Genomic DNA, 19,273 nt, shown 5'->3' with positions numbered 1-19,273 from the left:
ACTACAGGTCTATGTCCAGGCAATGGTGATAGTGACTTTAAAGCAGGGGTCTCAAACTCCCGGCCCCTGGGCCACTACCGGCCTGGGTCTGGCCCAAGTCCGGCCCGCGACTTGATATTTATTTTTTTTTACCCCCACAATAATTACGAAAACAACATTTTTAGATAATAAAAAAACATTTAATTTTAGATAATAAAAAACAATTTCATCACAACACACACATTTACCTGTTTTTATGCTTTTTTGTTTGTTTTTATAATTTGTATTAATATTTATTTCATCATTATTTTATTTATAAGCTAAGGTTGCTAGCACAGGTGTCTAACAAGAGATAAAACTTGCACTTTCTGTTTGCAGTTTTGTACATATTTGAAATAAAAAACACTGCATTTTCAGAAATATCCATTCTTTTTTGTATTATTCTTTATGTTTAATATTATTCTTTTTGTATTATTGCTTTACGTTTAAGCTGTAGGTTCATCTAAAAAGCTTCTGTAAAAAATATTTACAAGAAATGTTTATTTTGGATGTGTTAATATGAATATGTGATTTACTTGCACATAGTATGGTCATTAATCATATTGTGATATAATGTAACTAACTTTTAGATAATTTGTGTGCATTTTCAATGTAAATGTCAGTGCTTTAAATGCCATTTAATTCACTTTGGAAGACTGTATGTAAAATATTGTTGTATGTCCCTTTACCTGGGTAAAATGTATTAAAACTTTGTACAACTGGAACTACAATGTATTCATATAAATAAACATTATGACAGAATTTTATAAAAACATCATTGCATGTGGCATTGTAGAGAATAACTTTTAGTCGGAAAAATATACATTATATAATATATAATCACCAGTATTGATTGATAAACACTCTTATGGTGGCTGTACTGTATGTACATTAAATCTCACTGGCCAACAAACTAAGACAGGGCTTCCAACTTTTGAGTTCAGCTTGGACTGAGATTTGTCATTGGAGAATGTGGAACATTTTCAACACACCTAAATAGGCTGCATAAGTTATTTATTTCATGGCATGGTCTGCCTGCACACTGTTTTATAGGGCAAACAGAAGCATTATACTACCAAATAGAATTGCTCGCATGAGGTGGGGTACCTCCAAAGGCTCAACTCAACAGATACAGGAGCATAGCTTCAGAGTTGGTTTGGGCATAAAGCATAAAGATGGGGAAGCATAAAGAAGGGGAAAAAAACTCTTGATTCTGAACACCAATTAGATGTCCTGACGTGTGTATCCACAAATGTGGATGAAGGAACATGACCCTCAGCTGAACCTCTAACTGTACATACACACTGCCGCCGACTTGAGCTGCAAAAGAAGCTCTGGCCGCCCTGTCAAGGACGCTTGTCAAAAAGTACGGTGGAGCTTTTGACGCTTTGGCCGCTCTGACGTGGCAGCATTCTACTGTACGTTGCTGGTCGTTGGCCACCGAACCGCGTCATGATAGATAGATGCTTTATTGATCCCCAAGGGGAAATTCAAGGCTCATTACCATAAAATTTACCAACTTTCAACTTTCACTGCTCTTGACGCTCATGTCGCCCAAGACGCCCAAAACGCAAACGGATTTGCCGCTTCTTGCAGCTGAGAGAAGCCGGCTTCCATTGAAAATGAATGACTTCTTGTGTACGTACTGTACAGTAAGGACTAAACTGCTGGTCCTCCAGGCCAAATAAACCTTACATGTAGATCACAATATCAACATCAAAATCTCTTTTATATCACACAGTTTCCAACAAACCTGGGTGTCATGATTGATGACCAACTTACCTTCTTTGACTAAATCGCCTTTGTCACTAGATCCCATTTTACTCGATTCAATATGAGAAAAAGCCACGTCTATCTCAATATGCCACCCAACTTTTTGTAGAGTACATGGTCATTTCACACTTTAACAAACTTTTAATGGGTCTCCCAGCTTGTAGAGTGAAACCCCTACAGATGATGCAGAACATGGTGGTGCGTCTGTTTTTCAGGTCACTAATGCTTGACCATAAAGTGATTTCAGGGTCTGCCAATGGGTTTTTCCCAGACTGTGATAAAGAGCAGTAATTATCTGTACTTCCTCAAAGAATGGACTTCTATTTATCGCTCACCTCACACACTATCTCTCCACAATAGTGACGTATGTGAGTTTCCACAAGGAATTCCAAAGGCCCTTTAAAGTGGAAATGAAGCAGTCAAATAAAACAGATGTCTATAGCACTAGTTAAATATTTAAATATACCTTAAATACAAATTAAGTCAGAAATATGACCCGTTATTCAGAATAAAGAACAAACAAGTTGCATTAATTTCAGCTGTGTGCCGCCATCTTTGTTTTCAGAAAATGATGACATCACAAGAATGGTTGGTACAACATTCTATGCTGTTTACATAGCGGCTGTCATAGGCTCAGTTAGCTTACTGCCTCAACAAAATGGATATGGACGAATGGGATAGACCCACCAATGAGGACAGGCATCCAATTGCCTATGCTTTTGAGCCAGTAAGAGCAGTGGGAGTTTTAGTGCCCCCAGAGCCTGACTATGGAGGAGAAATAGATGATCGAGAGAGAGAGAGGTGTATCTGAGCGCACAGAAAACAATCGGTGGTGCTTATGTGGGGGTTGTGTCCCTATGTTCACTGACATGCCACACATGGAGAGTGTCTGCTGCCAGGAAATGAACCTGGGACATCTCATCCAAAATAACAGATATATAACGTCCAATCCTACGTGCCAAATGCTGTCATTAAAGCGAGACGTTGAAGGTTGCAATGCGGTCGCTGAGGGACATCCGAGCCGAAACACTGGAACGCCCAATAAACAGCAGTTAACCAACCAACACACTCTTGATAGGTTGTGCAGAGGGGGTAGGTAGGCTAGGGGACTACACTGATCGCCGGAGACTACACTGATTTTTACACCCATACTCAGTTGTTCTGCAACGTATTATCATGGTAGAAGCTGCGATACAGTACTAGCATAGCATAACAAGCACATACTGTAACTAGCATAGCATTAACCCTAAAATCTTGCTACAAGCGGCACATCCGTGCATTTATTTACTTAAAGCGAACAGCAGGTTATTTTATGTTAGCTTACATAAACAAATAAAACTCAGATGCCTTACAGTCCATAAACAACGTCTACCCACAAAACCATGCCTGTCACAATCACAGAACTAGGCTACTGCAGAGTAGCCTACACAAGTCAGACGTACTGTAGGCTGGCGTACCCACAACAGGTTCTCACCAGGTTAGAAAGTCTCTGCAAATAGTTTCCACTACTACTTGAGTGAAACAAATGCAATCATTGATACTAATCAATCACAAAAAGAAACCTCTTACTCACACATGAGAAGTTCGCTCCCCCGAGTTTATTCACCAATTCATCAACGATGCAACTGCATTTTCAGGTCGCGGTAATCCACAAAGTTGTGCGAGAACATCCAAACACATTATTGCGACTGAAGTTAAATCTAATTAAGTACTGTCTCTGATAGGCCTACAGTCTACATTACAGCGGCCCTTGTTCTGGTACAAACACAAAAACAAACATCAACAGAATTTGCGTTGGCATATTGAAATAAAGTGAATGTCCGCTAATGGATAAAACATCCACGAACAAACGCTAACCATTCTGATGACGTAGCGCCTGCATTTTTAAAACATGGCCGCGCCCTAGTGGCGAAAGTCGTTATTGACATGTCATTTTCCAGTGAAACCACTTGAATTTCAGGTTTAATGAAAATCCATGTATCTTCAAAAATGAAAAAGCAGCCAAAAAATGGTCACAGTTCTCACTGCTTCATTTCCACTTTAAGGTACACATATAACCTGACCCTGAGCTTCCTGATAGACTCATTTTATGCCCGGTTTGATGACAATCAGTCACCGGCAGTCTTCCCCTCTCCTCCCACCTCCCCACTCCTCCAGGAGGCAGAGGAGTGCAAACTTTTTCAAAAAACAGAAGGCCAGGAAAGCAGCAGGACCAGATCAGCTTTTCCCAGCTGTTTTTAGACACTGTGCAAATCAACTGGCACCTGTCTTCACTGACATTTTCAACACCTCTCTGCAGCAGTGTGTAGTTCCATAGTGTTTTAAAGCCGCTACCATCATTCCGGTCCCGAAGACAACAAAAACAACTGGGCTTAACAACTTCAGACCCGCTGCCCTCACTTCAGTAGCTATGAAGGTGTTTGAATGCGTGGTACTCTCTCATCTGCAAACCACAGTATCACCGCTGATTTGCTTACCAGTCTAACAGATCTGTGGAAGATGCCATCAACCTAGGAGTTCACTCTATTCTGCAACACCTGGAGTCAAGCAACACCTATGCACGCATGATGTTCATTGACTTTAGCTCAGCCTTTTACACCATTGGTCCACTCATCCTCTTCCCTAGGTTACAAGCCATGAACATCAACTAAGCTCTGTCACTGGATACTGGACTTCCTGAGGAATAGAATTCAATCAGTCAAGGTTAACAATACAACATCATGCCCTCTGACCCTCAACACTGGAGCACCACAAGGCTTTGTGTTATCTCTTCTTCTGTTCTCTATCTACACTAATGACATGAGATCTCACCATCACTCTGTCAAAGTATTGAAGTATGCAGCTGACACCACCATCATCGGCCTCATAGTGACAATGATGAGTCCCAGTACCACAAGGAGGTAAAATGGGCTACGGACTGGTGTACTGAAAACAAGCTTCATCTTAACGCCTCCAAAACCAAATAAATGGTTGTGGACATGAGAAGGTGGCCTAACAAAGCCCCGCCTATTATAGTCTATAACCTTGACTGACTCCTTTAAATTTCTTGGCTTGCATATCAGCCACAATTTAAAATGGGACATTAACACCACCCACCTTATCAAAAAAGGCAAATCAGAGACTTTATTTCCTAAAACAACTGAAAAAGTTTCATGTCAACAAAACCCTTTTGGTGCTCTTATACAAAACCATAATTGAAAGCATCATCTCATCTTCAATCACCGTTTGGTATGGGAGCTCTGTCAGTCGCACCAAGAGGAAATTAGAGAGACTTGTCACCAAAGCCATTGGTTGTGACCTTCCATCAGTCCACTATCTGTATGCTGAACACAGCTTGAACCAAGCAACCAAGATCATCAGGGACGCCTCACATCCGAGCCATGATCTCTTCAACCTGATCTCACAGAAATCTGTAAAATGAACACGAACTCCTAAGAGCAAAATCTGTAGTGGCAACACGTAATTTAGCACTTTTGCGTGATGAGACCACAGAAATAGTCCCCACGGGAAGCCAATGGGAATATTTTGTGTATCATATCCATATCACCTGGAATAAAATGGCTTTGTAAGAGTTTAGCTGAATTCAGATTAAAATGTAATGGCTTATGATAAAACAATGACCAAAATGGTGTCTTTTTTTACACATTCCAGGTTTTAATACAACAGTATTGTTTTATTGTTATGGATGGGACTGAAAAAATGATAATTTCAGGAAGTGATTGAATTATGATTTTGGCTACTACGTGTACCTTGACCTAGACATGCTGAAACATCATTTAGTCCACAAGGCATACATTTTATAGTTTTCCTTATTGCCACAATGATAACATGTACAGTATTTAGTGGGTGCAGGCAACTATGTATAGAGCAGATGCATACATCTCTGAGGAGACACTGTGTAGAGAAATGAGAAGAAATAGCTGGTTTTCCCTTTGGCAACATGGATGACATTGCTGTGGTTGTGATTGGATGCAATTTTCCAGGGGGTGAGAACAATATTTATCTATCTTAACTTTTTTAGATTGTTTCGATTAATCTAAATGTTCTATGTGTGTTTGAAGTGCTTATAGAACAATTTATTTGCCATCATGTAGAGACCCATATTTTCAGACTTTATCAGTATCTTCTCATTTACACTGAAAAAGGCAATCTGTGTCTGCCACTGTCAGAGAAATACTAGCCAATTCCGATAGAAGACAGATATGTCTCTGTTTTCTTTTTTTACACAGCATATCATTTACATTTGTCTGCCACCATTGTGCAGGTGAAGGCCTTGACACCTTATGGAAGGTTCTGGTGGAAGGTAGGAATTGTGCATTAGAGATTCCATTTTCAGATGAGAGATTTGACTGTTCCCAGTGGTATGATCCAGATGAGAACAAACCTGGAAAGACAAGGACCAAGAGGGCTGCTCTCATGAATGGGTATATTTTTACAAAAATTATTAAATTCTGAAGATGACTGTCCTCAACAGCTAATGTTGAATTGATTTAGTAACTTCTCTCTTACACAGGTTTAATGAGTTTGACAAAAAGTTATTTGGCATCACGGATGCTGAGGCTGACCAGATGGATCCTCAGCACAAGTTGCTGCTGCAGTGTTCCTACAGAGCCCTTGAGGATGCTGGGATTCTCATGGAGAAGGCCAGTGGCACCAGAACCGGGGTTTATATAGGTAAAGTCAATGTACACATCTGGAAATATCCTAGCCTATGTTGTACAGTATGTCCCTTTAAAATGTAGTAAAACTTTCCATTGTACAACTATAACTTCCGCACCATAACGTATTCATCTATCTATAAAGTAAGAAGCGTCTGTGTGTCTTTGGCACGCATATCTCGCTAACCGTTTGTCAGACTGATTTCAAACTTGGCAGGTGTCTTGCTATGGGCATGGGTAAGTGCAGTGCCAAATTTGACGTTGTTTGAATAAGAAATGCAAACGATATCGTTAAATATATCGGTAAAAGAAGCACATTGGCTTTCGCCGCTAGCCACTCCCCCTCCCACACACCACTGTACTGTAAGCTACCAGTGAGGATAAGAAGCAGGGCTTTGGCAGAGCTGGATCAGTGTAGGTTACACAGGTAAAAACTTAACATGTCTGACCTCAACAATAAAGTGAACTCCGCGGATTTTGCAACAACACGCCAAGACATACAGGTATGCAGTGGCTCTTCAAAATGACATAAAAAATGATGTGCAATAAACAGACACTTCGAATAGCCCAGGCTACTTTGGACTGTCTTTAGACTTTGAATAAGCAAACGACAATTCCAACTGCAAGGTCCTAAATTGAAACGAGCGATAATGGTCCCGAATTAAAGAACGTCTCAGAATGCCACACATGCAAAGCATAACCAGCGACAAGCAACGAGTGGCAGACAGAGTGTGATGCTATATGAATAGCCCAGGCTACTTTGGACTGTCTTTAGACTTTGAATAAGCAAACGACAGTTCCAACTGCAAGGTCCTAAATTGAAACGAGCAATGATGGTCCCGAATTAAAGAACGTCTCAGAATGCCACACATGCAAAGCATAACCAGCGACAAGCAACGAGTGGCAGACAGAGTGTGATGTCACTTATAGGCCACCAGAGACTGTTTTTGAGTCACACCGTTGCAAATTTCATATGATGCATCATTCCACAAAATGGTTTTCTCTATCATCAAGTTATTCAATAGGCTAAGCATATAGCCTTGACTCAAAACAGCTGTTAGGATTATGTAATTTTGATTTGTAAAAAATGTCACATGTAGCCATGCTTAAATTCTGCTCACTTCACATTTATTATATTATTATATTATCTGTAAACCTATTCATTATTGAATGCTTAACTGGAATTATGTTTTTCCCTATTCTATTTTCAAAGCAGGCCTACCTGCAGGCATGTAATTGGGCTACAGGAATAACATGTTTGAACGGGCACTGCACTAGTATAAATAAACATTATGACAGAATTTTTATAAAACATTATTGCATGTGGCATTGTAGAGATATACAGTATATAATATATAATCACAAGTATTGATTGATAAACAAATCTGAAAGAAACAGGAATTACAGTTTACCTTATATTTCTTTGGATTGCTTATGTTCAGTCTTTGACACTACAGGTTATTTATGCAAAACTACACACTAACTATAAAACCTTACACTAAACCAGCAAAACATCACACTGTTGGAAAAGCATCTCTTGGAAAAGCAAAAAACTCTTCCAATATTTCCCAAACCCTTTTTAAAAACTGTTTTTTTTTGTGTCGTTACACAAACCATCATTTGAATAAGCAAATGAAGCACCATTTACATACTGACAACAATTACTGCAGCAATAAGCTATGTGGGACAACACCTAAAGGCGTATCTTTAGGTGTTGTCACTGGAGGTGATGTTTCATATAACCTCTAAGTAGTTGGAATGTTGTGTTGTGTAATAATAATAAAACGTATCTATATTATACTGTATTTTACCACGTCTGCTCACGGACCACTTGGGATAGCTTGCGGACGACCAGTGGTCCCAAGACCACACTTTGAGAAACACTGATCTAGGCACACTACTGTTTGAATCAGATCCTTTTCCTCTCAACAGAATTCATTTCAAGGAGGCTCACTGACATTGCCATCAACATGCACTTGAATGTTCTAATTTCTCTTTGAATATGATAATCTGCATACATCCATCCTCACTGACATAAGAATTTGCAGGAGGCCTTTGTTAGGAACAGTCTAAGCTTATTTTTATGTCCAAGATCTGACTGGTAATTTGAATGAAGGCTGCAAGACCTGATGGTAAGTGACTTTGGAAATATGCCCCCCTCTCATTTTAACTAGATGTACCGCATAGCGGTACAAAATATGACCGCCGCTCAGTCCTGTACATCCATTCCGCGAAAATAAATCATATTAATGAATTTGTCTCCATCTTCTACTCTATCCCCCACTCTTGAAACTTTTGTGTATGCTTGTTTGGAATGTGTGTTTGCACAAATTCCGCACACAAAGTAGCCTACTGGTAGCCTGGCGAGCCAGACCCACATTAAAATGTAGGGTCTGGGCACTCACCGTTCGCAGTGCTCAGTCCGAGGGGCGGGATAATCAGTTGTCTTTCAAATTCCCTCTGCACGCAATAGGACGCAATAGGATATTTGTTTTCAAGTAGCAGGGAACTCAAGCCAAACCGTTGCAACTCTGCCATCAATCATTATGTTAAGCCCACCAAACGACTCTATACACGATTTCAATAGCCAGATTAAGTTTCGATTTCTGGAGCTCACAAGCCAACGGAGAGTTGCTAGACTAGCCCTGGCAGCAAATATAATTTGCTGCCGCTAGGGGCGCGTCTAGATTTCTAGGCTAGCCTACTGGCGCTGCAAAGGTGAATAGATTTGTTTCTGGGCCAAAAAATTTGTAGCATTGTTATAAAACCTTTAAAATCTCTAAACAATCACAAGTAGGGCAGTTCATCACAGTCCACCTGTACAGGTACACCTGTAGGCTACATTGTATTTGGGAAAAGCAGAAGGTAGCAGCATAATGTATTTATTTATTTATTATTAAACAAAACAATCCCTGTCAGTTCCATGCAGTTTTCAACAGCTATCAAGAAGAGAGGTCATGTCATGGATTTTTGTGACTGTTTCTTCTTCTACATATGCATAAGTTTAGTCATCTAGTTCAAATGATATTCAGCTTTATTGTCAATGCACAAATTAAATACCAGTAGTCTAAAACAAAATGCCGTTTTACCCAGTGGTGCAAATAACTGACATGTCCAAAAGGGCCTTCATGAAATGCGTTGCAAGACTGTTCATACACATTTTAACGGGCAAAGTTGAAGAGCTACTGTCCGTTATTGTTTCTGCAAATAATATGCTGATTCATGTTCCCTTGCATTTTACAACTATGAGGTCCATGGTTAAGCTCAATCTTTTGACGCAATCTTTTGATTTTCACCCAGCCTAGTCCATGGTAGGCGCCCGATAGAAATATTGTTTAATTTTGCGATTGAGATATGCACGCACCCCTGCGACGTGTTCGCCCCCCGGTTTCAGAGCTATTCTAAATGCAAAAATGCATAGAGGGAGTTATGACAAAACCGTGACTGTTAACAAACTATAAGCTATATAAGGTAGGCCCTATGCTAGGCCTATTACACAACAGAAATTGTCACTAGGCTATGCTGGCGACCCAAATAAAATCTCCTTTGGAACCAATGGCTTACACCTTACAGTATCAAGCTGCCACCTCTTGGCGAAAAGTTAATAGTTCTGCATATCAGTAGTAATACATTTCACGTAGCTGTGTGAATCACGGAAAGGGCGAATGAAGTGGACACTTCTAAATGGAACCCAACCCACTGTACAGTAGCTCAAGGTCTGTGGCTAAAGCAGCCATAATGAAAGCGTTATCATTGTTTGGATACTTCACACACACGTGTTTTTTAATTGCATAGACTACAACTACCAAGCTGGAATCAAAGCACATCGACTCCCCTCTCACACCCTAAACACGCACTTCGAACAAACAAAAAGTGCCTCAGTCTCACGGAATATAGCCATAGGCAAAACTGTATCTGACCGGTGTAAAGTTGGTACTAAATCATCCATCGCAAAGAATGATTTTTGTAGCACGTGCAACAAATATGTGTAGGTACAGCCCTGCCCTGAATACATCTCAACGTGCGCTCTAAAACATCTGGTTTAAATGGAGATGTAGATCATCACGGGTGCGTTAATAAATCTACATTGCGATAAACATTCTCAGATTTATTTCGGCTTCAAGAGGAAATGGGAATTACATGTCATGCAGAAATCATCCTACCCTTAGACGTTTTCTGCGGTAAACTACTGTACAGTCTTGTCCTTGTAGGAAGCGTAGTGTCTTTCCAACCCACTTTAGATTAACTTCCAACAAAATTACGTCTCACTGCAACGATGCGCCATCTAGTGGACAAACGACTACGTGACGCCAATACTGGAAATGCAGCCAAATTATTATTATGATGAATATTTGGTTTTCCTTTAATCCTACTGAATTTGTAATTATGTATCGCCCGTTCTAATTGCCGATACTGATGGTATACGTGCCTGTGTGTGTGTGTGCGTGTGTTTATGTGTGCACCACCATCTACAGGCCAATGAGTGTACAGTCACTAAATGTACACATAACTTAATTTTTTAGACCCCCCCATGGATGAAATTCTACGAAACATGGCATACCCCCAGAGAATGTCAGGTTAATCATACACATAAAATTTGGTGCAGTTCTGAACGTCTTTACTGAAGAGAGGGGCGATTAAAGCAGAATGATATTGCATTTTCATTTTTTACCGGGGGGGTGCAAATCACAAATGAGTGATTATGGTCTAGGTTGATGTGGGCCCTTGAGACCAACATACCATAAAAATTTCTTCATCCTCGGTGCCTTTCTTCATCCTCGGTGCCACGGTTCAGGTAGTTATTTTTCGGGGGGCCCAGCGCGGAGGGAGAGTGGCCCCCGGGGACCAAACTAAATTTTTCCGTAAAAGTCTAGTGGGGCTACATACCCACCAAATTTCATGTGCCCCGGTGTTTCGGTGCCCCGGGTATCTTTGACCAACATTTCAGGAAGTAGATGACGAAAAAAAAAAAAAAAAAACTTTGACAATCCCTATATGACCGCTTCTAATACCTTACTCTAATGCATGTATTTAATTACAAAAGATTTTATTCTGATGGCATTAAAAGACAATCTGTATTCATGTTGGGATAGTACAATGGCCTGATGAACAGCACTGTTCCGATGCACCCCTGTTCTGCTGTGGATTTGTGGTCAAACTATTATCAATGTCTTACATACCATCTAACAGTAAATTGAACATGACAAACAGATATCACCATAGGTGCGCATTTGGCCGTCATTTGACAATCATATTTAGTCGTCCCTGATTAATCATATTTAGTTGTTCCTTTGTGATTGCTTACTGTGAACATATTCATTACAATGATGATCAATATTAATATTAATATCTTTATTTCACATTCGTGAAATCATCTACAACTCAATTGAAATTGTATAGCAATGGACATACACAATCAGCACAAAAAACTTTTAAAAATCTTAATTTTTGTTTATTATTTTATTACATGTTTTTTATTATTTTTTTTATTCAATTCAGTTGTTTGTTACTCAGTCTTTACAAACACATGGAGGCTTTTCAGTACTCCAGGAAACCTGGGCTGGGTTTTATCTTACAATCAATAATCAGATGTTCAAAAAGTAATTCAATGTGATTTTATTGTAGATTTAGATTACTTAAAATAAAATAAAAAACATGATACGGCTATGTGTGGAACAATAGGCTACATACAACATTTACAATGAGTAAATTTCAGGAGTCTTCTTTTTAAATGCTTACACACTGTATCTCAACTACTTCCTATTGGGTCATCATGATCAACTTTGTAATTTATCTGAAAGTTCTAATTAGTGGCATTCTTTCTTCTTCTATCATAGGCCCCTATTTCATCATCATAATATTTTTTTCCATTATTATTTTTTTTCATGGATACCAAAATATTTAAATTCATTCATTTTTTTTTAAAAATCAGTAAATCAGATCAAATGAGTGAATTTGCCATTAATGTTAGCCTACATTTGCCCTCAAAGGAAACTGAATGATCCCCGAATCACACTGATGTCCCCGAACCGACATTGAGAAACCCTGTTCTAAAACACTAATATAGGGATGAATTAATGCTTCTTAGGTTCGGCTGAACTCCATATTCCATGAGTGGCAATATCCCAGGACACCCTACTTGGACTCACACCGCTAGTGATCACTCCGAAATGTCTGACTTAACATTCCAATCATTGAAAGTAAGAGAGCAGCGATTTCATATTGTCACTTTTGGCAGTTATTGAGTTAGAAAACGGAGTGGACGCAGTGGGGTGAAAGTTCCAATTGACATGTAAGCTGAAGACAAGCAGGATACATTTTTTGTGCACATATAGGCTCTTGCACTTAACTAGTTTGTTTGGCAACAGTAATTGCCAAGACCAACATTAGAACTATTAATGTGAGGCGGAAGAAGAATGAACAAAAATCTAAGATTTGAAAACGCAGTTTGATTTCTTTCAACTTGATTAGTTGGTAGTAGTATTCCCTATGGTAATCCCCACAGCCTTGTAGATATCCTTTACCAACACAGCATTCTCCCTCATGCCATAGCGCTTAATTGAACATTTAGAGTGCTGTTGAGATTTCAACAGTAGTTCCGCTGTCAATACTTGCATCATCACTCAGAAATTCCACTAAGGTAGCAACTGTGCTGTTTGGATCCAACATTTTTACAAGGGGAACACTCACACCCCTCCCTTGGTAAATGAGGTTCTGTAATGTCATAGCCAACATTGAATCAAGGCCCAGAGCTGAGAGAAGTCTATCTTCACTCAGTTCATCAATTTGCACATTGATCGTTTCACTGAGTAACGATTTGATATAATCATCTGGTGAAGATGGAGAAACCATTTGCTCAACATATGAGGATATCAGATTGGCTTTTCTGAGCCCATCCTCCACCACTGCGTAGAGGCGTGTTTGGAGTGATACATTTTGAGACAGGACATTATAGATCATGTTCTTGAAATTGAACTTACAAATAACCTGTTGAGGTTTGTTCAGGAGAAGGCACTCTTCGAGACTCTTTTGAATTTCTGAGAGATTCATCACTGTCAAACCTCTTGCCTCAAGGAACCTTTGAAAGTGGTCTTTGTTTAACAGAAGACCAAGGTTTAGAGCACCCCAATTTATGGACTGTGCAGCAAGTCCAAGACGTCTTCTGTAGTGACAGAATGAATCAAGGAATGAGTTTGCAGCTGCATAATTTGTCTGAGAGGCATTTCCAATGAAAGAGGAGATGGATGAGTAGCAAACAAAGTAGTCTAGCTTGCAGTGCTTGGTAGCACGGTGCAAATTAAGCACTCCATTCACTTTTGGCTTCAAGACTTTCTCAAAGAGGGATTTATTAAGTGTCTCAATGAGCCCATCATGAAGCACAACTGCACTGTGAAAGACTCCTCTGATTGCACTGGAGGGAAATTGGTGTTCGATATATGTGATTGCCTTTTCCACATCTGCTGGTTGTGAAACATCACACTGCAAACTGACAATCACGACCCCTCCTTGTTGTTTTATGCCATCGATGTCATGCTGCATTTCAAGAGTGGGATTTCGTCGGGAGAGAATGACGATGTGTCCTCCCCCTCTCAAAGCAATGAATTTCACTGTCTCAAATCCCAGTCCAGTGAGTCCACCAGCCACAATGTACACAGAGTTCTTCTGGAAAAACTGACGCTCTTTTGGCATCAACGGGATATCAGACAATGGATATCCCACATTATCATTCTTGAGTACCACTGTGGGTATGGTTGCACAGGTCAAGTATGAATGAGAATTTAGAGATTCTGGGAGTTCCGTGCTCCCAGATGTTGGCCTTTGAAAAGTTACCCCAGAGACATTAAATGACTGTTTAGTCAGGTGCAGTGACTTGAGCCATTTGTAAATATTTGGTGTGTGTGCTTTGAGAAAACTCTGCCCCAGAATACTGTGCATAAGAAGTGTCTGAATGTGAAAATAATCTTTTCCCTCTGTTAGGAAGTTTGTTGATGTGTGGGATGGCAGGTCTTTCTCACAAACAGCAACAATGTATTTTGCAGCAGGAATTTTACAAACTTTGTCTAGCAGATGTTTACCAAAAGGTGGCAAGAGGACAAACGTATCAATCTTACTCAAATCCTGATGGCAACCTAATTCTGTACTGACAATGGAGTCCCACCCAGATCTATTTGCAGTCAAGTTTAAAACCTTCAGCAAACCTGAATCTGGAACAGGGGAAAAGATTATCATTTTTTTGGACTGTTTCACTTTTGGCAATGCATGATGCAAGACTGCCCATGCCAATGCAAAATAAGACATGCAGGGGATTTCTCTCAAAAATGGAAAATGTTTTGTTCTGTAGCAGGTGGCTTCAGGAACTATGACTTCCGATGAGGCAGTGGCAGGGTAGCAGGCAGCAATGTGGTCTCCCACTTTTAGCTTGCTGACTTCCTTTCCGACAGCTGTGACAGTGCCACTGAAGTCAAGAGCCAGGAGCTTGTGATTCTGCTTTGTTTGTGTGCTCCAGTACATTGTGTCTCCATCTTTAAGATCAGTGACACTGACTGGAAAGTAGTTTGAGGTATGCACACATATTTTAGTGAGCTTTACTTTCACACTTCTCTTAGGAATCTGACCAACCTCCCTGTCAGAGATAAGGGCAGACAGACTCGACATTTTGAAAGGATCTGCAGTCTGGAGCATGAACTGTGCAGCCTTTGAACTCGCAACATTGATGTCTATATCCACACTAGGTGATAACGTGTGCACAATTTGTGGCTGGAGAATTTGCCCATTTTTGACCACCAATTCTGGGTATTTGCTGCAGGGGTAGGAAGTCAGGACCTGAGCCAGGGCTCTGATGTCTTGTTCTGAGTCAGAGCCCATGTCAATCAGCTGAAAGGAGAGATTTGAGATCTCTGCTGCACAGCCTCGTGTCAAGCCAGACAACACAAACCCAGGGCTGATGTGGTCTACAGTGCCCTCTGCAGACCGATAGGTCACTGTTCTGAAGGGATTTGGGAAGTTGATTGTCTTCAGCTCTAATGCTATTCGACGATAGGCTTCACAGCACATAACTAGATTCTCCAAAGCGTCATCCACACTGTAAACAGTGAGGTCTAGCTCACTCCAAATAAACAATATTTCCTGAATGTTTTTCTTAATATCTGATATACTGTATTTGGACAGTATACCCTGAAGTCCAATGCTGAGGAGTTCTTTGGCATGTCTGAATGGAATGCATACTGACTCAGGATTTAGATGCTGTTGCAAACCTTTTGCTATGCCTGAATGATCAGCAAAGACCAAGGCTCTAATAGCATGGTTGGGCTCAGGGTTCTCTGAGATCACAATGAACTCATTGTGGTAAAACAACTCTTCAACAATCTCCGAATTGCGTCCAAGGTATTTGATCATCATATGTTGAATCTCAACCAAAACCTTTCCAGCTATGCTAGCAAAACAGCCACAGACTTCAATATGGTTTTCTCCAACAACAGTGGTCCTCAGATAAATGACCATCTCATCTTGCAGAGGCTCAAAGGCAGTGATCGCACCTATTGAAGAGGGAAACCCAGACCTTCCTATGAAACTCTTTGCTACAGTGACAGGTGCAAGTTGAAGGGCATAATCTAAAATCACTGGGTGAATGCAGTAGTCATGCAGCTGAGGAAGTAACTCCTCAGGGACTGTCACAGTTGTGAGAGCTTCCCTATATTCCTCCCCATAATGAACATCCGCCTTGTTTCTGAAGACAGAGGTGTACTGGAAGCCCTTCAGACTCGAAGCACGGTAAAAGTTCTCAGAATCCATGGTGGCATTGCACCTCTTGTACAGATCATGAATAGAGATACAGGGCACTATAGGTACCCTTCCCTTTTTGCACTCTATTACTCCTGAAGCATAGGTTGCCGTGTTGGATTGCACCTTGAACATAGTCTCGTGTTTGCCTGGCTCTAGTTTGACTTTCAACTCTGGTGGATTCTTTGTCAGAAGAAATGGACTCTCAAAGCTGATACTGAGTTGAAGGGCATTCAGAGTTACTCTGGGTTTCACATGAGCCAAGAAAGACGCCAAGCCTAGCTCAATGTGAAAGGCACCTGGGATGATGGCAACATCATTGTTTTTATGATGATGCAGGTAAGACACTGCATCAGAAAATAGGTCACAGCTGAATTCAGTGCCTTCTCTGCCTAATGGTGTTAGCACAGGGTGATACTGTGCAATATTGCCATTTTTATATGCAGATGGCAGTGGCTTTCTCTCAACATCAAACTGGTACCTTGGTAAAACAGTTGGTGGGCTCTCGTAACCTTTATAAAACTGCCCCCAGTCTATGTGAACTCCCAGTTCAAACAGTTTCCCTGCAACTGAGAGCACTGTCTCATGGTCTCTGTCTGGCAGTACTGAGGACAGTACCACAGTGTCTTTGCAAAGAGTCTCAATGATGTTCCGCTGCAGTGCTCGCCTAGGACCTATCTCTACGAAAACCGTATTCTTGTCTTTAGCTGCAGACATCAGAGTTTGCTCAAATAAGACAGGGTCTCTGATGTTTTTGGACCAGTATGCTCCTGTGCAGAAATCATTTGTTGAGGATATTTTACCCGAGACAGTTGAGTATAGTTCAGCCACTTTCTCATTCTTTTCCAAAGACCCAATGCGTTTCTCAACCTCAGACAAGATGGGGTCCATTGTATGACTATGGTAAGCCGCCGGGACATCCAATACATGTAGAAACAGATTTTTTCCATTGTCTCCATTACTTAATGTTTGATGTAGGCTAGCAATAGCATCTGCATCACCTGACAGTGTGCAAGATTGAGGACTGTTGTGAGCAGCCAAACAAACCTTTCCTGAGTATGATGGAAGGCTTTTCAAGACCTCTGATACAGCCATGTTACTGACAACCAGCATTTTCCCTCCTGTGACCTTGCTTTGTAAAGCACTACGGTAATGGATCACCTTCACAGCATCCTCAAGAGACAACAGACCAGAGCAATGAGCAGCAGCCACCTCTCCTACAGAGTACCCTAGAACAGAATCTGGCTTTACTCCAAAATACTTCAGGAGACAGTAAATAGCAACCTGAATGGCAAAGAGAAGGGGCTGGATAACATCGGGTCTGGAAAATTCCACACTGTTATCATTGTCACTTTCTAATGCTTCAATCATTTTAAGAGGTTTGTAACTTTGGAAAAGGGTTTCAATTTCTTGCACCTTTTCCCTGAAAATGGGCTCTTCTTTAAGGAGCTGCCTGCACATACCTCTGTAGGTCACACCATTTCCACAGAATACAAACACTAACCTAGGGTTTGGAACAGATGGAACAATTTTTGTATTCAGAGATGATTTGAGCTGATTTTGGAGATCTGTCAAAGAAGGAGATAGGAACGCTACCCTATATCTGTTTTTTAGATGACTTCTTCTGCATGATGACGTGTATGCAAGTAATGACACATTGTCTGTGTTGTCATTACTGATCTTCTCAAGTGTGTCCTCAATCATCATACTAAGAGACTTTTCTGATGCTGCAGACAGAACAAAATATAGACATCTTTGTCTAATCGCAGGTTTAGGGACTTGAGCTCGTTTGTATTGTTTAACAACAACGTGGGCATTTGTCCCACCAAAACCAAAGTTATTGATTCCTGCTACTCTTCCATTTATGTTTGTGTCTTTCCATGGTTCTGCTTTGGTGGGAACCTTAAGATTCAAAGACTTTGCATCTATACTGGAACTGTCCTCACTGTAGAACACTGATGGAACAATTGTCTCATGTTTCATCATTAGTAAAACCTTTATCAGTCCTGCCACACCTGCTGCTGATTCAGTGTGTCCAATGTTACTTTTAACAGAGCCTATAATGAGAGTGTCTGATCCTAGAGGCCTTGCTTTGGCAATGACGTTTGAGATGCTACCTGCCTCTATTGGGTCACCTACTGGTGTTCCAGTCCCATGAGCTTCTATGTACTGGACACTGGTCAGGTCACTCTCTGTTGAATAGATTCTGTGGAGCAACTCTTCCTGCTGAATCATAGATGGCTTGGTCATTGGAGAAACAGAGTGGCCATCTTGGTTAACTGCTGTTTTGCTGATAATGCCCCAAATATTGTCAAAGTCTTGAAGAGCCTGAGAAAAACAAGAACAAACACTGTTAGTTTGTTGTCTTTATGTAATGTATTTAATTGTGAATAACACATTACATATTACACAAATTATACATATTTATGGAAAAAAATAGGGGTGCAACAAGCCCATTTATTTTGATTGAGTGAAAATATCAAAAATATCTTATAAAGTATCTTTTTAGTACTTGATGCTAATACTTATACTTGTCAAACTTATATGATTGCTTTCAACATATTATTTTGACTAATGCACAACATCCTACTTGTTTAAGAGGTTTCAGCAGGACAACTCCACAGCCCTCCCCTCTGCCGTAGCCATCTGCTCTGCTGGAGAAAGGTTTGCTGGTGCCATCAGGTGAGATCATCTTGGCTTTGCTGAGTGCCACAAAGACTATTGGATCAAAGATGGCACAGACACCTCCACAAACTGCCATGTGACAGTCCCCTGTAATGATTAATAAGTAGAATGCATACATTCGCATCTAGATACATGGGCATGATTCGATACAAGAAAAGATACATGTTCATAAAAACGATTCAGTACGATTCGATGCGATGCGATTCGATGCAATTCGATGCAGTTCAAGAATGGAAAGCATTCTGAAAGATTTTTTATCATTTGCTCAAGGTGCACATTAATTTTATATGATCAGTTATCATGGTCATGGTTGTCAATTAGGCAAAAAAATGTGTGAATATGATTATCTAAACTGAGGT

General features: G+C 40.4%; 1 protein-coding gene across 1 annotated transcript in view; it reads right to left on the bottom strand.

The window, feature by feature from the left end:
• Nucleotides 1-12,430: 12,430 nt before the first annotated feature.
• Nucleotides 12,431-19,273, bottom strand: part of LOC143131255 (phthioceranic/hydroxyphthioceranic acid synthase-like) — a 28,685-nt gene continuing 21,842 nt past the window's right edge. Inside the window, exons 5-6 of the mRNA XM_076290757.1 lie at nucleotides 18,820-19,001; nucleotides 12,431-18,557 (exon numbers count right to left, since the gene is read on the bottom strand). Of these exons, the coding sequence (XP_076146872.1) occupies nucleotides 13,017-18,557; nucleotides 18,820-19,001 (5,723 nt within the window). The 3' untranslated portion in view covers nucleotides 12,431-13,016. The remainder of the gene's footprint in view (nucleotides 18,558-18,819; nucleotides 19,002-19,273) is intronic.

This window comes from Alosa pseudoharengus, unplaced genomic scaffold, assembly GCF_046254945.1.
Source record: "Alosa pseudoharengus isolate Yale_2024_CS ecotype anadromous, Long Island Sound unplaced genomic scaffold, YU_APseudo_1.1 YU_APseudo_1.1_scf_18, whole genome shotgun sequence".
NCBI classification, from domain to species: Eukaryota; Metazoa; Chordata; class Actinopteri; order Clupeiformes; family Clupeidae; genus Alosa; species Alosa pseudoharengus.
The sequence above is the reverse complement of the archived record's forward strand: the minus strand, read 5'-3'. Positions and strand labels throughout refer to the sequence as shown.